The sequence below is a fragment of the Pseudochaenichthys georgianus genome, chromosome 15 (genome assembly GCF_902827115.2).
Source record: "Pseudochaenichthys georgianus chromosome 15, fPseGeo1.2, whole genome shotgun sequence".
Taxonomy (NCBI): Eukaryota; Metazoa; Chordata; class Actinopteri; order Perciformes; family Channichthyidae; genus Pseudochaenichthys; species Pseudochaenichthys georgianus.
The window spans coordinates 930236-951539 of NC_047517.1; the positions used below are offsets into that span (position 1 = coordinate 930236).

General features: G+C 41.4%; 1 protein-coding gene across 1 annotated transcript in view; it reads right to left on the bottom strand.

Annotated features, from left to right (window-relative positions):
* birc6 (baculoviral IAP repeat containing 6) overlaps positions 1 to 21304 on the bottom strand; it is a 147274-nt gene that overhangs the window by 40439 nt on the left and 85531 nt on the right. The window contains 4 exon segments of the mRNA XM_034100519.2: positions 3006 to 3116; positions 3816 to 3961; positions 6951 to 7108; positions 7110 to 7165. Coding sequence (XP_033956410.1) covers positions 3006 to 3116; positions 3816 to 3961; positions 6951 to 7108; positions 7110 to 7165 — 471 coding nt within the window.

A 21304-nucleotide genomic window follows, 5' to 3' on the forward strand; every position in this document is an offset into this window, starting at 1 on the left:
TTTCAGCCACTATCTCGGATTCAAACACAGAACAATAACACCGTATTGGCCGAGAGCTAATGCAGAAGCTGAACGCTTCATGGAAACATTGAAGAAAACAATAACAGCCACACACACCGAAGGAAAACCATGGAAACAGAACCTGTACAGTTTTCTTAGAAATGACCGTGCATCCCCACACGGCACTACACAGCTGACTCCAGCCGAGTTCATGTTTGGGAGAAAACTCAACACCACTCTCCCCGCTCTTCATGTGACTCAACATCACACACCTGACACCAAACTCCAAGATATTGATCAGCGTGTCAAGCAGCGCATCAAAGAGCATGCCGACCACACAAACAGAGCTCGCCCTTCTATCCTCAAACCAGGTGACATTGTGCTATGCCGTCAGAATATCAAAGGCAAGCTCATGACTCCTTATGGAAGCAAACCTGACACCACCGTGAAGATCAGAGGATCAATGGTGACAGCAGCTCGCCTAGGACATGAGATGACACGAAACTCCTCACACTTCAAACTGCTCCCACCTTCACTTCCTACTGGATCGGACTCAGGAATGACTGACGAAGAGGATGATCTGGATCTACAACTTCCTGACCCACCAGAGAGGACACTCATCAGCTCCAAAACCAGAATATCAACCCCGAAGGTCCTGTTCCAGCCAGATATTCAATCAGAACAAACAGGAGACCACCACAACGTCTCATTGCTGAAATATGACTTCAAGAAGTCAAGAGACTGCAGATAGTTGAACAATTACAAAAAGGACATTTTTGTTAGTGACAAAGAAGACTCAGTCATTTAAGTTAAAACTAGGGCTGTCAAACGATTACAATTTTTAATCAGATTAATCACAGCTTAAAAATTAATTAATCATGATTAATCACCATTCGAACTATGTCCAAAATATGCCATTTATTTATGTGTATTGTGGGAATGGAAAGATAAATGAAAGAAGGCGGATATATCCATTTAACACAGTATCTATGTTTATTATAACATTTTTCTGTGTGTCAAAATGAAAGACAACCCACACACCTATCAATCATCAAACCGTGGGGTCTTAATTAACGGGGGAGTACTTCAGGAAAGTCGATCACCGTTGTGATCAGCTGTGTTAGCGCAGTTCTCCAGTGAGGGGGCGAGTCTCCCTCCGCAGCCGGTTGGCGTAGTTTTGGCACAGTTCCGTTGTACAGACCGACGTTAACAGCAGCCCTGTCTGTGCACACGGAGACCGACTCTGGCGTCCGGTGATCGAACCGCCTTCTGGAAAGTACGTCGGTACGCAAATGCGCTTTGTGACACAAGTGACGGTACGCATTTCAGATTACGCCATAACCTGCGTACCAGTTATCTGCACCCCTGTACTACAGCAAAGGTATTCTCGGTCGGGACTTCCTGCAACAACACCACGCCGTTATCAAAGATGTTCTATTGAGAAGACGATCACTACGTGACAAAAGTTTTCAAAACCGTGGCTGCTGAAATCAATCTTACTAACTGCTGTCTGTGCAATTTACTCCGCGAGTTGGCAGACTTTATTTTGCTTACTTTAACATCATTTGTCATGGTGGGGCTGAGCCATTTCTTGGTATGGGTGCAGCCTACCCCAGCCTACCCCAGCCATATCCTGGCGCTGCCACTGGTGGCACGTATGGGGCGGGCCATTCGGCACATGCGTTAAATGCGTTAAATATTTTAACGCAATTAATTCAAAAAATTAATTACCGCCGTTAACGCGATAATTTTGACAGCACTAGTTAAAACATTAATTTCTTTATTTGATTACTAAGTACAAGAGACCTTTCTTACTGAAATTCTTATTTACATTTCGTTAATATCAAAAGTCAATGTTCATCTGAAATAAGGGAGGGATGTAATGTTGTGACAAACTCTTTGGTCCGGAGTTGTGAATACTCTAATAATATTGTGAATTTGTAGGTGCGCTAGTGAGCACTCATTAACTGTTCGCCTCGCAGCGGGGTTACTGTGCGGGGCACATAAAGCAGACCCTTCACGCGATAGCGAGGGGTAGACCTGCGCACCAGTTATGTGCAGCCCTGCCTATGGATACATCTGTCAACACCCATATGAAACAGAACTGTAATCAGTATAACAGATCGCCACTGGGCTTACAACTAACGTAATGACAACAAAACAAAGGTCGGGGTCATTGGTCAAGCAACACACCAATCAACGAGCAGCAGTGAGTTTATTTCTATTCTTTATTTCTGATTTATTTCACACAAAAAAACATTTTGTGGAAACGTTTTCACTTATTGTATGATAACAAAACAAAAAACCGGCAAAGTGGCAGGGCTTGCCTGCCCTGCGTTGGGGGGCACAGTGACTCGTTTGGGGGTGCATGGCCCGCGAATGACCCCCCAGGAAGCCGACCCTGTGTTATACACTTTAAGAGCTAAGAAGCTATGCTGTTTCTTGCCCTTAGAACAACTGGTCTTCTAGTACAAATATACTGTATACAAATGTTACTTCTATTGGCTTTACTAAAGGGCATTCAAACCATGAATACAACTTCAGTCAAAAAGTTGCAAACCATTTCATCAGACTCTTATTATCCCCTCAACAGAAACACTCTTATATCCCACATAGGGTGAAATTAAATGATATAATCAGAAGTCTTGCTAGAAGGAGTTACAGTCCAGCCTTCAGTCTGTCATGACTTGTCTGGCTCTATTCTGCCAGCTCACTGGAACAACAGTGTTTACAGTCACCTGACATTACTTCAGACATCAAGCTGCTTACTACATCCATTTCTAAACTGGTGGAATAGGTCATGACATGGCTGAGTGGTTGTGGTGTGTGTGTGTGTGTGTGTGTGTGTGTGTGTGTGTGTGTGTGTGTGTGTGTGTGTGGTGTGTGTGTGTGTGTGTGTGGTGTGGTGTGTGTGTGTGTGTGTGGTAAATAAATAAAACTAATATGCAAATCTGTGAATATACAAATGTACATATAAACGTGCATCACACAAACTCCGGACTGACCAAACTGCAGCTTCTTCATGGCAGCCACGTATTTCTCCTCGACAGAGCGCAGAACGTACAGAGGCTTGGGTCGACTGGACACCTTCCTCGAACACTCCACCAGCTTCCTCTCTGAGGAAACAAGAATCACAAAGGCTAGAGTGAAACAGAGCAAGGATGCATTCCAGGCATTCCATAAGTGGCACAGTGGCATAAGCTTTGGAACATCTTTCTTGGTTTTTTCTGATCAACCACCTAGAAAATAATATGTTTGATGCAGATCTGAATAACCAAATGTATTTATGAGAAGGATTTTCTTTTTTATGATGGCTTTTTCCTCCCATTAACTTTTATTGGATACAATTAAATTCAGACAGCGTCTGTCTGTCTGTCAGCAAGAAAAATGTTTTACGTCGACAACTTTAATAATTGTCATTTCCATTCGGTCTCATGCCTGGGCATCCAGTTTGATTTGAATGATGTTGTTTTAAAATGTTCCTGAAACATTTAGCCAAATAAAGAGTTCAAAAGAATGAAATGTACAATTCAATACAAATGTAAAAAATACAAATGCAAATAATAAATAACACTTTTTAATTGGTTCTGCCAGTAGACATGGGTCCACATAATTACAATATTATACATCTGTCAAGACCCTCATGTTACACATCGATCTCTTCATGTGAACTGACCTGACACTCAGTGTGCATGTTCCCCCACATGCACACTTCAACTTCATCTAATGGCAATGTAAATATGTTGATGAAGTGTTTGCAGACTGATTGAAATCTAACTTTGCAATAGATCCCCATGGGTGTGTTTTCTGGGCACCTTGGTTGGCCTGCCGCAGGCTCGTGGTGGCAGCGTACACAATCTCAGCGGTCCTCTGGATGTCAGGCACCAGCAGAGTGAGGCCCTCGGGCTCTGGGTCTGAGGTGTCCGTCTTCACCACACCTTTACCCTTATCTTTCTTTGACCTGAAACACACACACACATGTACATTCAGTCATAATGTAATAGTGGCTGCTGTTTGATAACTTGTATGTCATTTTGTATGCATTAATACAAAGGTTGGTAGTTTTTCCTTAAGATTTCAAAAGACAGATTTTATACACATGTTTTGGTATAATGCTGCTGTGGGTTTTTAGGTTCACTGATATGAAAAATGTTTCTCCTCTTTGACTCGTTATATGTACAGTTGCTACTGTGGGTAAACATCACAGACTGTATCTGAAAATACAATTGTACATACTCAAATCGGTCACCGATATATATGCAGGGTAAACCAGAATGGTGATTATTTGTCAGGTATTTAATTAATTCAATGGAAAAAAAATCATTGTGTTGATTTACCAGAAAACATACTATATTGTCCCAAATATTAGGGAAGTGTTCTTATTCCTGTTACTTGTATCCTTCTCTTTGAAAAGATAAAGGCCTGTTGTCTATATATCATTTACTAGCCATTCTTTAGCCTGTTTGTAGAACTAGTCTTCGAATGAGGCAGATTTCATTATTTTGACACAACTAAGATAACGTATGACTTGAAGCTAAAAACAGCTAATCATATACAAGTTGTATACAGAGATGTAAAATGGACCTTAGGACAGCTTCATTGTTCTCTGCTGTCTCTCTGACTTATGAGGAATGGAGACATTCATACTCAGGCACTATTGGGACTATAGGGACGGTTGGCGCAGTGGTCTGGGCGTTGGGGAACTCCGTTGTGTCCTTGGGCAAGACACTTCACCCGAATTTGCTCCTGTGGGTATTGTCCACAGTACATGTATGTAGTGTTGTCACGATACCAACATTTTGGTTTCGATACCGATACCAAGTCAAGAATTGCGATTCCGATTCTTTTTCGATACTTTTCTTAAAAAAAGGGAAACACGGAATATCGTCTTTAAAATTAGGAATAACAGATGATGTTAGCAGTCAGAACAACTGAAGCAGCAGTGTTACTAAGAACAGAAACGCCAAAGAGTCACATCTAATATAAATATATATAAAAGCATTTATTTTAATTGTGTAGCAGTGAGTTTAACATTTCGGCAGCACTGTTGAGCATTTTGAAAATGTATTTTCATGCCTCTGTGCAAGGCTTAGTCTTTCTATCTTTATAGCCACTGGTGTAAAGTAACTAAATTCATAAACTCAAGTACTACTTGGGTACAATTTTGAGATACTTGTACTTTATTTAAGTATTTCAATGTTTCTTTTGCTACTTTGTTCTTCTAATCCACTACAGTTCAGAGGTACATGGTGTACTTTTACTCCACTACATGTATTAATCCCTTTAGTTACTTCACAGATGTGGATGAATGATGTGAAATATAATCAAGTGTTAAATCAGACTTTAATTCCACCTGGAGTAAATCCACACGATTCAAACTAGCTGCACCTTCACCAGCTTTGAGAACACTTTCATGATCAATCATTATAAAACACATCATATATATTATTCTGAAATGGACCAATCAAACAATGACTACTTTTACTTGAGGAATATTTTGAATGCAGTACTTTTACTGTAACAGAGTATTCTACACTCTGGTGCTTCTAGTACAAGACCTGAGTACTTCTACTTTTACTGTCGCTACTTTAACTATATTTTGATGATAATACTTTTGTACTTTTATTTGAGGAACATTTTGATTGCAGGATTGTTCCTACATTCTGGTACTTCTACATTCTGGTACTTCTACTTTAACTCAAGTACAAGACCCGGGTACTTGTATACCACCTCCGTTTATAGCCTATGAAAAAAACTAATAGAAAACGAAGGCTAAAGCTAACGTTAGCAGATAGTGATGCTAGTTTGCTAGTTAAGTTTGCTCAACGATAATATTGCGACAGAAAAAATTTTCAGTGCACATCACGCTCTGCCGCTCCGACAGGAAGCTCTGCTCTGAACACCTGAACGGCCCGTTCACAGACTTCTGCCCGTCTTTTTTGTCAACAAGCCGAGGCGCAGCGGCAGTTGCACTCCCACTTGCAGACATGCTTCTAGTTTTCTCACATGCTCTGGCAGCTAGCGCGTGGCTGCGTGCACGAGAGAGGGGAGGGACTTAGAACGTGCTTGAGAGGAGCGGGACTGCAGGCACGGCTGCAGTGCAGGGAGTGGAAGCAGAGCGCTGAACACACACGGCTCTTATTAAAACGGCGCTTTTTCACGGGAGTGCTTTTCCCCGTCATTCTTAAAGTACCGATACTAATGAAACGGAGGAATCGTACCGTTTTTAACGGCAGGGTATCGCGGTACCTTTCAAGTATCGGTACACCGTGCAACACTACATGTATGATATTAATGTGTACTTGTAAAAGCGCCTTGATGACTTCGAGGTGTGAAGATGGCCGGTGTGGCGCTGTGGCACTGACACTGTGCAATGATGATCAGATCTGTGTCTGTAAAGCCACTTCACCTGAACTTGCTCCTGTGGGTATTGTCCACAGTAGATGACCATTACATGTATGTATGATCTGTATGTGTAATGTGTATTTGTAAAGCGATTTGAGTCATTGATAAAGCGCTATAATAAATATAAGGATTATTATGGTATGTATTTATGCAGGAGGTATATGCATGTAAACTTGGTTCAATACGTATAAACCAAGCTTGCATGAGCGTTGTGTGTGGAGATGATGTGTCCCATCTCTTATGTTAGGGATGTGTTTAAGATGCAGGCTCTTTCTGCAAGATCAATGTTTTTTCCTCAGAAAATTGAATTTTATTCTGCACTTTTCCTGACCACTGCCAAAAGCAGCGGAGTTTCTAAATCTGAATGTCACTCAGGGTAAATTCATATACCCATTGGAGGAAAAGGTTAATAATGGTAGAGCCTATTTACCTGGAGAGTTGGGGTAATGGCTAAATCATAGTAGTATATTCCGCCCAAAATATAAAATAATTAAATGTATGTGTAGGTATAGACCTGTGTGCTGTGTGTATTTTGACTATCTCACCTGAGACGATTGGTGTATGTGTCCACGCATGTCTTCATCTTGGCCAGCAGCATCCCTACAGAGGTCTGTCCCTCTGAGTGCTCTTCATCCTCGTCCTCCTCGGGGTCTCCTGAGAGAGGCAGCAGCAGAGGGACCAGGGTGGTGCAGGTGGAGGTGGCCCCTCAGCAGCTCCAGCAGCGCCCGATAGAGAGGCACATGACGAGCCATATCCAGGACTGCAGCAAGACCACAGGATGCAGTGTGTGAGTGTTAGATGCTCCAAGAATAGGGCAAACAATTAACTGACTTTCTTTATTTCCCAATAAACAGATCTCTACTGCACTACAACAGTGATCCAGAACCTTCATAATCAAACATCTTAGTCACAGTAGCTCAAAAACAATAATAAAAATGAAAATGTGCCGGAGGGCAGGTAATATCCTTAGTGACCCCAAAATATACAGAGGGGGGGGAAAGAAGACCTTTAGTGAATTCAAAGCAACAAAAAAGACTGACTCATCTATAGCAATAAAGATCAGTGCTGCCACCGGTGGCCAGCTCTCATACTACAATAACATGTCTACTTTAAACAAATATTGAATAGCTAGAGACAGAAACAGAGAGCTAGAGAGAGCTATCAATAAATAAATATATTTATATATACCCAAACTCACTGGTCACTTTATTAGGTGCACCTGTTCAACTGCTTGTTAACGCAAATAACTAATCTGGTCAAGACCACCTGGTGAAGTTCAAACAGAGCATTGGAACGGGGAAGAAAGGAGATGTAAGTGACTTTGAACATGGAATGGTTGTTGGTGTCAGACGGGCTGGTCTGAGGCTGCAGCCACACGAGAACTGGTAACGGTCGTATCCGCTACAGTTCTCTATCATATAGACCAGGGGTCTGCAACCTGCGGCTTTTTAAGCCCTCTGCTCTGGCTCCCTTGAGCTTAGACAAAAATAAGAAGGAAATAAAATACAAATATTTGTTGGATATTTATATGTTGTTGCACGGTTGAAAATGTTTCGTATCTTGTATTTTGAGATGATACTGTGACACCTAAATAAAAAAAATAAACAGTTTTAATTAGGTCAACTAAAATATGCGTCATATCCTGCTGCGGTCCCGCACCAGCGCCTTTTCTTGCAGGCGAATAACCTGACCCCCGGCTCGATGAGCGAACTATGGATAGATCAAAGAAAAGTATCGGAGGAACACAGGATTTAATTCTGGTGGTTAGAGTTATATGCTTTCACAGCAACCGATGCTGGCTTACCGGTAGAGAAGTTCTCAAAGGTGCTGCAGCCTTTACGTATTGGAGGAAAAACACAGAAGAGGAAGACAGCTAATGATGTTCAGTCATAATTCAATCAGTTAACTCTTTTTAGGGTGCAGCTATACGTTTTATTTATTTTAAAGTAGGCCTGTGTATTTTTTTTTTTTTTTTAATTCTCCTTATACGAGTTCTTTGTTTATTATTAGAGGAAAGTTTTCTGTAATGTAATAAATAATACATCAGGGTATATGCAGGAATCCTGAAGTCAAATGTAAGACCTTTTTTAAGACCTTTTTTAAGACCCTTTCCATACATTTTAAGAACTCATCGCCACTTCGAGATTTAACCGGTTACATTGGCGACACACTTTACCTCACAGTTACTATATACAGTATTGATTGTCCTTCCTCCTTATCTTCCAACCATTTGGACGCAGACTTGCATTTCCCCATAACGATGTTGTTTAACAACCGGCACAAACGGACCTTCACACGCTATCAAGCAGTGAGCGTGCGATGTCCTGTTCAGATGACGTCAAACCCAACAGGATGCCATAAATAATTTATAATTTATATACTTATTGACAACAAGCTACAAAATGTAATACAGGGGTGGGGAACCTCCGGCCAGAACCGTATACGGCCCGCGAGACCATTTGGTACGGCCCTCGAGGTAATTTATAAACACACGTAAAAAAGAAAAAAATTAAAGAAATCTAGACGGCAAAATAATTAAACAAGCTAGTCCTGTTTTTCCTGGCCACGGTCAGGGTCCATGAAAAACATACATCGATTTTAACATGTCATCACGTGGTATATGTCTCGTCTGACAGGGGTTTTAGTTTGCCGGAGAGCACCAGAACGCGGCTCGGTGTAGGTACCATATCTGCACGGCCTACCAGATTAGCACGGGGTCCATACGCTTACTATGACCGTCAGCATTGGCTGTCGGCAACCCAAGAGGACATTTTACACGGCCAAATTCCGCAAAGAATATTAAAAAAATAACAATCGACCAGTGAATGTATGTTAGTGGAACTGTGGCAGGAAAGTGAAGTGTTAATTAAGTAATGTTATTGAAGAACTGAAATGCATAAAATTGAAAGTTAATATGTATCATATCCTTCCGAAATATGGTCGTAGACTTTACTGATGATTTAGAATGTATTGAACCTCCAGACTAAACGTAAGAGCTTGTGCCTCTTCGGGGGGTGCTAACATTTAAACATAAACTTTATTCTTTACTTTCTCCGTCTTTATGATATCAGATACCGTCATGTTGTTTCCATAGCAACAACAACTTCCTGTCAACAGCTCCTGTTTCACCTGCTTAATACAGTTATCATCACTGCTACTGTGGTCACATCGGGGACCCGTAACATTTACAATGTGAAGGGGGTTATGTTTTTTTGTCTGTGTTCTGGGTTCCTGCAGTTTTTGGAACAGACAGTACACACGTTCAGATGATGAATCGTGTTGTCTGTGGGAGTTTACGCTGTTGTTGCTATGGAAAAGATGAGGAATAAGAATAATGCAAGATTTCTTTTCAGCACTGTAGCCAGGCTGACAGAGAGCCACAGCTCGATTGAGCCTTCTATTCCCTTAGCACTCAGTAGTAATGATTTTATGTGCTTTTTTAACGATAAAATTGTTACTCTTAGAAACAAAATTAATGACCTCTTGCCTTCGACCAGTATAGTGTTATCAACAGCTCCCGGAATCGTAAGTTCTAATATTACACTAGATAGTAAACTAGAATGCTTTTCAGCCATTAACCTTGAACAATTACATGCAATGATTCTCTCTTCTAAACCATCAACGTGCATGTTAGACCCAATCCAACTAAGCTGTTGAAGGAAGTTTTTCCATTAATTAGCACTTCTTTATTAAATATTATGAATATGTCTTTATTATCAGGCTATGTTCCACAATCATTTCAAAGTAGCAGTGATAAAACCGCTTCTTAAAAAGCACAACCTCGATCCAGAGGTTTTAGCCAACTATAGACCTATTTCTAATCTTCCGTTCCTCTCAAAAATTCTTGAGAAAAGCGGTCGGCAAAACAGTTGTGTGATTACTTAAAAAACAATGATTTATTGAAGATTTTCAGTCTGGCTTTAGAACACATCATAGCACAGAGACAGCTCTGGTTAAAGTCACAAATGATATTCTAATAGCCTCAGACAAGGGACTTGTCTCTATTCTTGTTTTGCTCGATCTCAGTGCTGCATTTGTTACTATCGACCATGATATCCTATTGCAAAGACGAGAGCACTTAGTTGGCATACAGGGAACTGCTTTAGGCTGGGTTTAGGTCCTATCTATCTGAACGCTCTCAGTTTGTACGTGTTAACGATGAATCTTCCACGCAAACCAAAGTTAGCCATGGAGTGCCACAGGGCTCAGTGCTCGGACCTATTTTGTTCACATTATATATGCTTCCGTTAGGCAATATTATAAGGAATCATTCTGTAAACTTTCATTGTTATGCGGATGATACTCAACTATATTTATCAATCAAGCCTGATGAAATTAATCATCTAAATAAAATTCAAGACTGCCTTAAGGACTTAAAAACGTGGATGACCTTAAACTTTTTGATGTTAAAACACGACCAAAACTGAAGTTATTGTACTTGGCCCGAAGAATCTACGAAACAAATTATCTAAAGACATACTAACTATGGATGGCATTAATTTGGCCTCCAGTGAGACTGTAAGGAATCTTGGTGTTATATTTGATCAGGATTTATCCTTTAACGCCCACATAAAATCAATTTCAAGGACCGCCTACTTCCATCTACGTAACATTGCAAAGATCAGGCATATCTTGCCTCAAAACGATGCAGAGAAACTAGTCCATGCATTTGTTACTTCTAGGCTGGATTATTGTAACTCTTTATTATCAGGGAGTACCAAGAAGTCAGTCAAGTCGCTTCAGCCGATTCAAAATGCTGCGGCTCGTGTACTAACCAGAGTTAGGAAAAGGGACCACATTACTCCTGTTCTGGCTGCCTTACACTGGCTCCCTATAGAACACAGGATAGAATTTAAAATTATTCTTCTCGCCTACAAAGCCCTTAATGGGCAGGCGCCATCTTACCTTAAAGAACTCATTATACCCTACTGTCCTACTAGGGCATTGCGTTCCAAGAATGCAGGGTTGTTGGTTGTTCCTAGCATCTTTAAAAGTACAATGGGAGCCAGAGCCTTTTCTTATCAAGCTCCACATTTGTGGAATCAGCTTCCAGTTTGTGTTCAGGCGGCAGACACCCTATCCGTTTTTAAGAGTGCGCTTAAGACCTTCCTTTTTGATAAAGCTTATAGTTAGGGCTGATTAGATTCAGCCCCTAGTTTTGCTGATATAGGCTTAGTTTGTCGGGGGACATCTTATTTCTTCCTTCTCTCTGTCTATACCCGTGTACACTCATGTTCCGATTAACCCAGCTTCCCCAAATGTCTTTCTTTTTGGTGTCTATATACGCTGGGATCCGGAGTCATGGATGATCCTGCGGTCCTGTGTCCTGGATCGCGAGCGCTGGATCTTGAGTCGTGGCTGTGGTCCTGGATCATCGGTCCTGGATGGATATCCTCGTGGATTCATCTTCCTATTATACACACATGCATTTCCAAACATTTGGACTACCTATGTTGCAAATGTATTATCTTTTCAATTTACGCACGGCATCTATTGCACGTCTGTCCGTCCTGGGAGAGGGATCCCTCCTCTGTTGCTCTCCCTGAGGTTTCTCCCATTTTTCCCTTTAAACTGGGTTTTCTTTGGAAGTTTTTCCTTGTACGATGTGAGGGTCTAAGGACAGAGGGTGTCGTATTGTCATACTGATATTCTGTACACACTGTGAAGACCACTGAGACAAATGTAACATTTGTGATATTGGGCTATATAAATAAACATTGATTGATTGATTGATTGAAACACCAGATACCATTTCGGAGGGATATGATACATATTAACTTTCAATGTTATGCATTCAGTTCTTCAATAACATTACTTAATTAACACTTCACTTTCCTGACACAGTTCCACTAACATACATTCACTGTCGATTGTTATTTTTTAATATTCTTTGCGGAATTTGGCCGTGTAAAATGTCCTCTTGGGTTGCCGTACAGCCAATGCGTGACGTCATTAGTAAGCGTAACGGACCCCGTGCTAATCTGGTAGGCTGTGCAGATATGGTACCTACACCGGCACTTAAAAAATTGCATAAGGAGCTGTACACATGCCGCAGTTTCTGCGTGGCTGTGTCTTTAGCTGAAAGCCCAGTGGCGATCTGTCACACTGAGTATACAGTCAATGCCTTTGTTGTTATTAGCATCTGGTTAGCTAGCTATGCTAACGAATATAAGAAGCTTTTTCTACAACCAGTGAGGTAAAGGCACATCTTTATATGATCATTATAGTTATTATAAAAATAAGAGAATAAAGTAAACGGGTATAAAATACTATATGACAGTAAAAAAAAAGGTGTTATTAATAAACAAGAATACAGTTTGAAAGGGAAGTGATTTGTAAAATATCCAAAAAGAAAACCTGCTTCCAGTTCTGTTTCATATGGGTGTTGAGAGATGTATCCATAGATCTCTTCATGTTGCTCTCAAAGTGCACCAGATTGATGCTTTTAACTTCAACATTTAAAAAGAAAATCTTCCCGGTAGAGCAAGTACCCGGAACCCCCTAGAGGAGGTTTGGTGTCCCCCCCCCCCCCGCTTAAATCATGTTCACATGGATAGGAAACTAAATACATTTGCACACATCTTGTGTCCATATCTTTCTGTTTTGGTGTTCATACCACAACCGTGCACGTGCATGCATGCGTGAGTCATGGCAAGATATCAGGATTAAGAGGTTGCTTTTTCTTTGCACAGCATGAAAGAAAGGCCAAATGAATGGGCTGTGATTTTAGTATTTTTAAGCAGAGGTCAATAATTTGTACGGCCCTAGGAGGATGTTGAAAAAATGTATATGGCCCTTGAGAGGAAAAAGGTTCCCCACCCCTGCTCTAAAGAAACAGCTCTTGTTCGGGGCTTGCAGACTGTTTTACATTTATATTGAAATTCCCCGCTATCCACTGTCGTCACTCAGCATCTGCACAACACTGACCTCCCAGAGCTTCAACCTCATCGCAGATCCTTACACCGGTGTCTTTGGATGACACCTAGCATGGAATCCTAGTCCCTTTTAGTTACCTCGATGTAATTACTGTGTGCAACTCATCAGAATTCCTCCTCCTGCTGCTCTGTTTCAATGTCAGTTTTTTTCTACACTTTGGGGAATAAATGTCACTAATGAAAGAGAAAATAATAAAAAGAAAGGACACAAAATATTTGTATATATTTGCGCTCATGTTTTGTTTTGTTCTTTAGCCATGCATGCAGTGTGTTTTAGCAATGGTTACATTGGTCATTCAACTATTCATGGTCCCTGGAGGCTAATCCATCATTTAGATGTACATGATAGTACTTTACCCCCAAATATCAACATTTATCAAAGTCTCCTCATCTTATTTACAATTGATAAAACAATGAACTATTTACAAGGCTTCCAAGGGGATACACATATATAGTTTCACAAAACTATGCCAACAAACCGCCATGAATTGTTGTTATTAACCTTATGATACAAATGATTGGTAATGGTTTACTATCTTTTTCGCTTTTTCCAACTATTTCAACAACCGCCTGGTACAACACTACAAAACAAGTCATATGCACTGGCTTCTCATTTCCTGCCTCTGTAAATATAGTCATATTTCCATGAAATTAAAGAAACACCAATTTGGAGCCTGAACAGTGATTCAGAGCAAAGAGTAAAGAGGCTGTTCTCCTCTGAGACACATGAAAAGTGGAAACCCAAGGAGGCGGGACATCCATCACAGCTATGAGCGTCTTGGTGGTGCTGACTTGCAGTCATCGCAGTGCTTCCAACAGCCAGCCTTCACCTGGGCCTTCTCTCTGTGATTTAGGGCCTTCTGGGGGCCGTACAGAGATGGGTACTGCCAGTAGCCATGTTGGATCTTCAGGCTGAGTAAAAGTTAATGGAGGCCAGTAGACCTGAATAGGAGTGCCTGCCATGAGTTAGCATGGCATATGAAAGGGCTTCTTGTAATAAAAGCTCTGCTGTTGGACTTTAATCCCTCCCTGTAGCCCCACCTCGTGTCAAATCAATGGCTTGATGGTTTCAAGAAGTTGTATTTGAAAATCAGGTTGTGAATCCTCCAGAAATACACACAATCATTGATTTCTATACATGGCCGTTCAAAATCCTGGAAATAGAAGTGATAATCAACCACCGAAAAATCCCTGGCATCAAATGCCAAACACAGATATTCTAATTAACACCCAAACCCTGTTGCCCACTAACAACTCCAGTCTAGTGCCTTTTCTGCCCGCAGTCCCCAGTGAAGATGCAAAGATTCCTGTAATTATAGCTGACAGATTGATGGTTGGTATTTTACTGGGGGTGAAAGAAAATGAACTTGTTTAGAAATGGACACCTCTGTGATGTTAATTACTGCAGATAGTGCCACAGCAGGGTGAGGAAAAATAAGTATCCATTCCCATATTTGAGAGACAATCACTGCATTGTACATAGGGATGGGTATCGTTTGAAATGTATCGATTCCGGTTCTGCTTATCGATTCCGGTTCTGCTTATCGATTCCGGTTCTGCTTATCGATTCCCCGTTTCTAGGGATGCACGATAATTATCGGCCCGATAATTATCGGTCCGATATTAGGAATTATGACGTCATCCCGATAAACCCGATACCAGTATTAATAGCCCCGATAATATACAATATAATTTTGGTGGTATTAGTGGTTTAGGAAGAGGGGAGTTCTTCACAAATCCAGCGCTCCCTAATACTTCGAACCTGATCAGTCACCTGAAACACCGGCATCGCTACGATGGTGTGTTAAAAGCGTACGAAGACAATAATACAATACAGTGTGTGTGTGTGTGTGTGTGTGTGTGTGTGTGTGTGTGTGTGTGTGTGTGTGTGCGCACAGACGCGCGTTGGAGCTATGTGCAACTCAAGGCATATGCTCGAACCGGAGCTGCCTGGACGCTGCAATCATGTTGCGCACACACGTGCTGAGTGTGCTGACTTCTCCTACAATGTCCCGCTGTCTGCTTCCTGCATCAAGTCAAGTGCTCGGCGCAGTTGTGGCGAAATGTCGCTCCTCTGTTTTCATTTAAACAGCTCCTTATATCCGTTAGCGCAGCTAGCTAGCACCAGATGCTAACAACAACAAGGCACGTAAGGTCTCTCTCTCGCTCGGGCCACACATACACACACCCTCCCGGTCCTCCCGATGGCCAGTCGGTGCCTGCCGGTGAGCGTGGAAGTGTGGTCTGCCACAAGCGGGCGGCAGGAGCGGGGCTGTCAGCATCAGCTTGTAGATGGTATTTTAAACTCGATGCGCTCTGAAACTACGGGGCGGCCGAGGAAAAAAAATACACATGCATTAATCGCGTTAAAATAATTAGTGGCGTAAATCTTTTTGTATTATCGGTTATCGGTATCGGTCTTGAGAAGCAGGAAGTTATCGGTATCGGTTTCAAAAAACCAATATTGTGCATCCCTACCCGTTTCGATTCCAAAATTGTAAAAGAAAGAGGTCAAACATTTAGATAACAAAAATATCTTTATTTTTTTAAGCTTTAACTGACATTTTTACAAATTAAAAATATACATGCAATACAAATGTATTGTACAATAGCTGTGCTTTATTTTAACTGAGCTATGCCTGTGGCAAGCTATTAACAGGCATTACACTGTGCCTTGTCTTTTTATTTTTTAGTGTAGTGGAGCATCATTTTAGAGCGTTTACCACGATCCATCTTTGGTGTTATGAAGTGACTGAGCTCGTGAACTGTCTACGGGAGGGCTGGGGGAGCCTCGCTTCGGGGAAACTGTGGACCTCTGTCGCCGCAACTTACATGATGCCGTTTAAAAAAATGAAGGGCGGTGCTGGCCGTCAGCGTACCGAGCCGGCCGTCAACAGCCCGCTGACGACCGGCCGTTCTGTGATTCTCCAGAACACACAGATGGCCAGTCCTCCCTTACCCTGGCTGTATTCCACCGGGTCACCGCGGCGCAGACGGACCCGGTGGAATACAGGGTCTACCGCGTTTAGGAACCGTTAAGCAGAACCGAAATTGTGTATTTTGTATGGGTACCCGGCATTTTCTTATCGGTTCTCATCTGGAACCGAGTTTCGGTTCCCAACCCTAATTTTACAGTATATGCATTGCTACCAAAAAACATTCCAAAAGCCCATCCAGGCGATGTGATTCCTTTGGATCCTCCATGGGGAACACCACTTATCATTTGAGAGCAGCTCATAATTTACCTTTTGGGACCATGGTCCATTTTTAATGAAGGTAGCTGAGATGCAGAGAGATGTGCTTCTCTCGAATGAGCATACTGGATAATTGCCCTTCTTGGCTGGTGCTGCAAATGTGCATGAGACTGATACAAAAGTGTTCTTTAAGTATGTCAACTTTTCCTAATAGACTGCATTATGTAATTGCTTTGTGGTCAGACAGAAGGCAAAGAGAATTTTAGAGGCAACGCAATCGCTAACAAAGTCAATGGTAGTTGGCCATAAACATGAAACCAAATCAATTCTAATGTTGCTCTGTGTCTGCTTGATGTGTAATAGGCATTATATGTTTATAAGGATGTGTCAGGGCTGTGGGTTTGTCAGCTTGTTTTTCTTCTTCTCAAAATAAATTGCACACCATCCACATGTATATTCATTATTAAATTAACAATAGTCAGGGTTCTTACACCTTTTCCAAAGTCAAATTCAAGCACTTTTCAAGCATTTTCAAGGTGCATTTTCCAGCTTTTCAAGCATCTTACAGCCGTTGTAAATTACATATTTATATACACATACTCAAATGATTATTTCCCTACCTCACATTAAATCAGATGTTCTTTATGCTATAAACAACCAAATGTGTGTTTCGTGATAGCCTTCTACACTAGGATGAACAATTAAAGAAAAGAAAACTAAGTTTAATATTTCAAAATTAGTGATCTGTACGTAGACTAGGCCTCACATATAACCTGGCTGAGCCAATATAAAACAATCAGCCTTTTCAATACATTATTGATTACTATTTTTGAGGTACTTTTAGGTTGGCAGTTAAGTCAGAGGTAAATGGTGTACTTCTACTCCACTACATGTATTTAATCTAGGGCTGTCAAACGATTAAAATTTTTAATCAGATTAATCACAGCTTAAAAATTAATTAATCATGATTAATCACCATTCGAACTATGTCCAAAGTATGCCATTTATTTATGTATATTGTTGTGGAAATGGAAAGATAAATGAAAGAAGGCGGATATATCCATTTAACACAGTATCTATGTTTATTATAACATTGTTCTGCGTGTCAAAATGAAAGACAACCCACACACCTATCAATCATCAAACCGTGGGGTCTGAATTCATTACGTGTTGATTTCTATCAACGGGGAGTACTTCAGGAAAGTCGACAGAGGGGGGGGGGGGCTAGTGGAGTACTTCAGGAAAGTCGACAGGGGGGGGGGGGGGCTAGTGGAGTACTTCGTGACCACAGAGTGTGAACGTTGTGATCAGCTGTGTTGGCGCAGTTCTCCAGTGAGGGGGGGAGTCTCCCTCCGCAGCCGGTTGGCGTAGTTTTGGCACAGTTCCGTTGTACAGACCGACGTTAACAGCAGCCCTGTCTGTGCACACGGAGACCGACTCTGTCGTCCGGTGATCTAACCGCCTTCTGGAAAAGCTTCACAAGTACGTCGGTACGCAAATGCGCTTTGAGACACAAGTGACGGTACGCATTTCAGATTACGCACATAACCTGCGTACCAGTTATGTGCAGCCCTGTACCAGAGCCATATTATTACTATGATATGGCTCTGCCCTGTACTACAGCAAGAGTAATCTGCGTCGGGACTTCCTGCAACAACACCACGCCGTTATCAAAGATGTTCTATTGAGAAGACGATCACTACGTGACAAAAGTTTTCAAAACCGTGGCTACTGAAATCAATCTTACTAACTGCTGTCTGTGCAATTTACTCCGCGAGTTGGCAGACTTTATTTTGCTTACTTTAACATAATTTGTCATGGTGGCGCTAAAACATTTCTTGGTATGGGTGCAGCCTACCCCAGCCTACCCCAGCCATACCCTGGCGCTGCCACTGGTGGCACGTATGGGGCGGGCCATTCTGCACATGCGTTAAATGCGTTAAATATTTTAACGCAATTAATTCATAAAATTAATTACCGCCGTTAACGCGATAATTTTGACAGCACTAATTTAATCCCTTTAGTTACTTCACAGATCTGGATGAATGATGTGAAATCTAATCAAGTGTTGAATCAGACTTTAGTTCCACCTGGAGTAAATCCACCAGCTACCCTGCAGTCTACAAAGTACTTCAGACTAGCTGCACCTTCACCAGCTACCCTGCAGTCTACAAAGTACTTCAGACTAGCTGCACCTTCACCAGCTACCCTGCAGTCTACAAAGTACTTCAGACTAGCTGCACCTTCACCAGCTACCCTGCAGTCTACAAAGTACTTCAGACTAGCTGCACCTTCACCAGCTTTGAGAACACTTTGATGATCAATCATTATAAAAACATATCATATATATTATTCTGAAATGGACCAATCTGCACAACGACTACTTTTACTTTCGCTGTCTTTCACTATATTTTGATGATAATACTTTTCTACTTTCACTTGAGGAACATTTTGAATGCAGGACTTTTACTGTGACAGAGTATTCCTACACTCTGGTACTTCTACTTTTACTCAAGTACAAGATCAGAGTACTTCTACTTTTACTCAAGTACAAGATCTGAGTACTTATTCCACCTCTGGTAGTGTATTAGCCTGAATTGTAGCCACAAAATCACGCAGAGCTGCATAGAAATAGGCTCACAATGTTAACAAGTGGAAAATAATATTTACAAATGTGTCCAATGATTTTAGGTAATGCTGACTACTCAAGACACCTGACTTATACATCTTCAAAGGAAGACTGTGTTCATTCTGCAATTACATGATGGGATTAAAGCAAAATGTAGTTTTACTTGTATAATACTTCAATTTTATATAAAAGACAGTTTGTTTTCATCTGTTTTCAAATAAACAAAGTATTGGCTTTCAGAATATTAAACTTGTTTCGGCAAATTCAGATGATAAATACAACTTTGAAGCTTCGGCATAATTACAAGCGGAGAACGGACTAATGTAACGTCACAGCAAGCATAACAACGGCCGGTGTTTCTCGTGAGTGTTTCCCCGGTACACAAACGCAAAAATACACAAACGCAAAAACACACAAACACTCTCGCGAGCTCCCCCCAGACCAGTAATACAAACGAAAATGTGTCTTCGGGTCAATGCGACTGATTTCGATAGAGCAAGTCACATTTGGTTTAGGCACGAAACATACTACCAGTAGAAATACATTGCTTTCAAAATCGCTCCGTGTCGAATCAATAGATTATATTTCGTGACTATAACACGAAATGCCGTGAGTGCTTCGTCCTCTGAACACCACACGATGGCGACTGTAACGCACATAACATAGGTACGCTCCTCTGAAATGATTGTGCCCTCCAATTATTATTATCCCTCAATCGAGTTCGCTATTCAGCTTGCTAACGTTAGCTTAAACAAACGTAACATGCAACGTTAGCCTAATCTAAAATGCTCTACTACGGCGTACCTTTCATGTGGCTCGTCAGCGCAGACTCTCGCATCGTTATTTTTGCAAACTTTGCAGGAGGCGACTCGTGGGCTTGACCCTCGTCTTAGCCATGGCTCGTATTTGTTTTCTGCTAGCCAACGCTCGTTGAAACTGCAACCTCCTGGCACACAGTCATCTATCTCTCATCAGAATGCCCAGGTCACACATAACACAAACACTTCAGGTCGCGCGCATAGCGCGGGAAGGTGCAGCGGAGCTGTTTTATGTAGAAGCGAAGCAATGCTTTTCTTTTAATCTAAAAAGCGAACAGTCAGACAGCAATTTATTGTAAAAGTAAAGCATTTACATTTTCAAGCACTTTATCTCAATTTCAAGCACCTTTCCCAAAATTCAAGCACTTTCCCAAACTTGAAAATACCACGTCAAATTTCAAGCATTTTCAAGGATTTCAAGCACCCATACGAACCCTGAATAGTGCTTTTGTTGAGACAACTCAAGCACTCCTTTGTGCACCAGTCAATCCTCAAATAAAATACAGAGTTAAATCCCAGATCAAATGTACATTGGAGGGTCTTGAACATAATGTCTTGAGTGATTCTAATGTTATGGTAAATGTCTGATTCCTTAAATATGTGTCTTTTTTGATAATGCAAATGGGGCTGCTGTGATGCAAGAAAAATGTCAGACTTGACCTCACAATTAAGTATTATCGTAACGTAACTGTAGAGGCATGTTAATGTGTTGGTAGCAGTGGCGAACCGTCAGGGCCTTCAAGGTATTCAGAGAATACCCTGGAACACTCAGATAAAACAAACACAAAATCGATTTAATTATATAAATAAAATGTATATAAAATGAATAAATGTGAATTGTATCTGTGTTGTTGATATGTAATATTACAGTGTTACGTTGATTTGTGTTCGAAAAGAAAGCAACCAATCAGATCTTGTTCTGGGTCTCTGGGTAGAATATCCATCCTTCAACCAAGGTATTCTACATCCTTGATCGAATGCCCTGGCCGTTGCACTGAATGAGAGCGTACATTTGGACTGACAGTTTGATCAACCAATCATATATTGATTTGTAGCCAATGGGCGTATTCTTTCAGAGTTTCCCTCGGTTCCAGGGTACTCTAGAAGGCCCGCTAGTTAACTGGCTCGAGACAGAGGCGGCGGCTGGGGGTGTGTGTGTCTACGAGGGATGTGCATCTCCATCACTGAGGCCGATGCGATGCGCATCTCGATACGTTGCCACGATACGATACATTAACGATACGATTTGAAACACCAGGCGATGCGATACAATACGATTCACCCCTGTTGCGATTAGGGATGCCAGCGATTATTCGATTATTC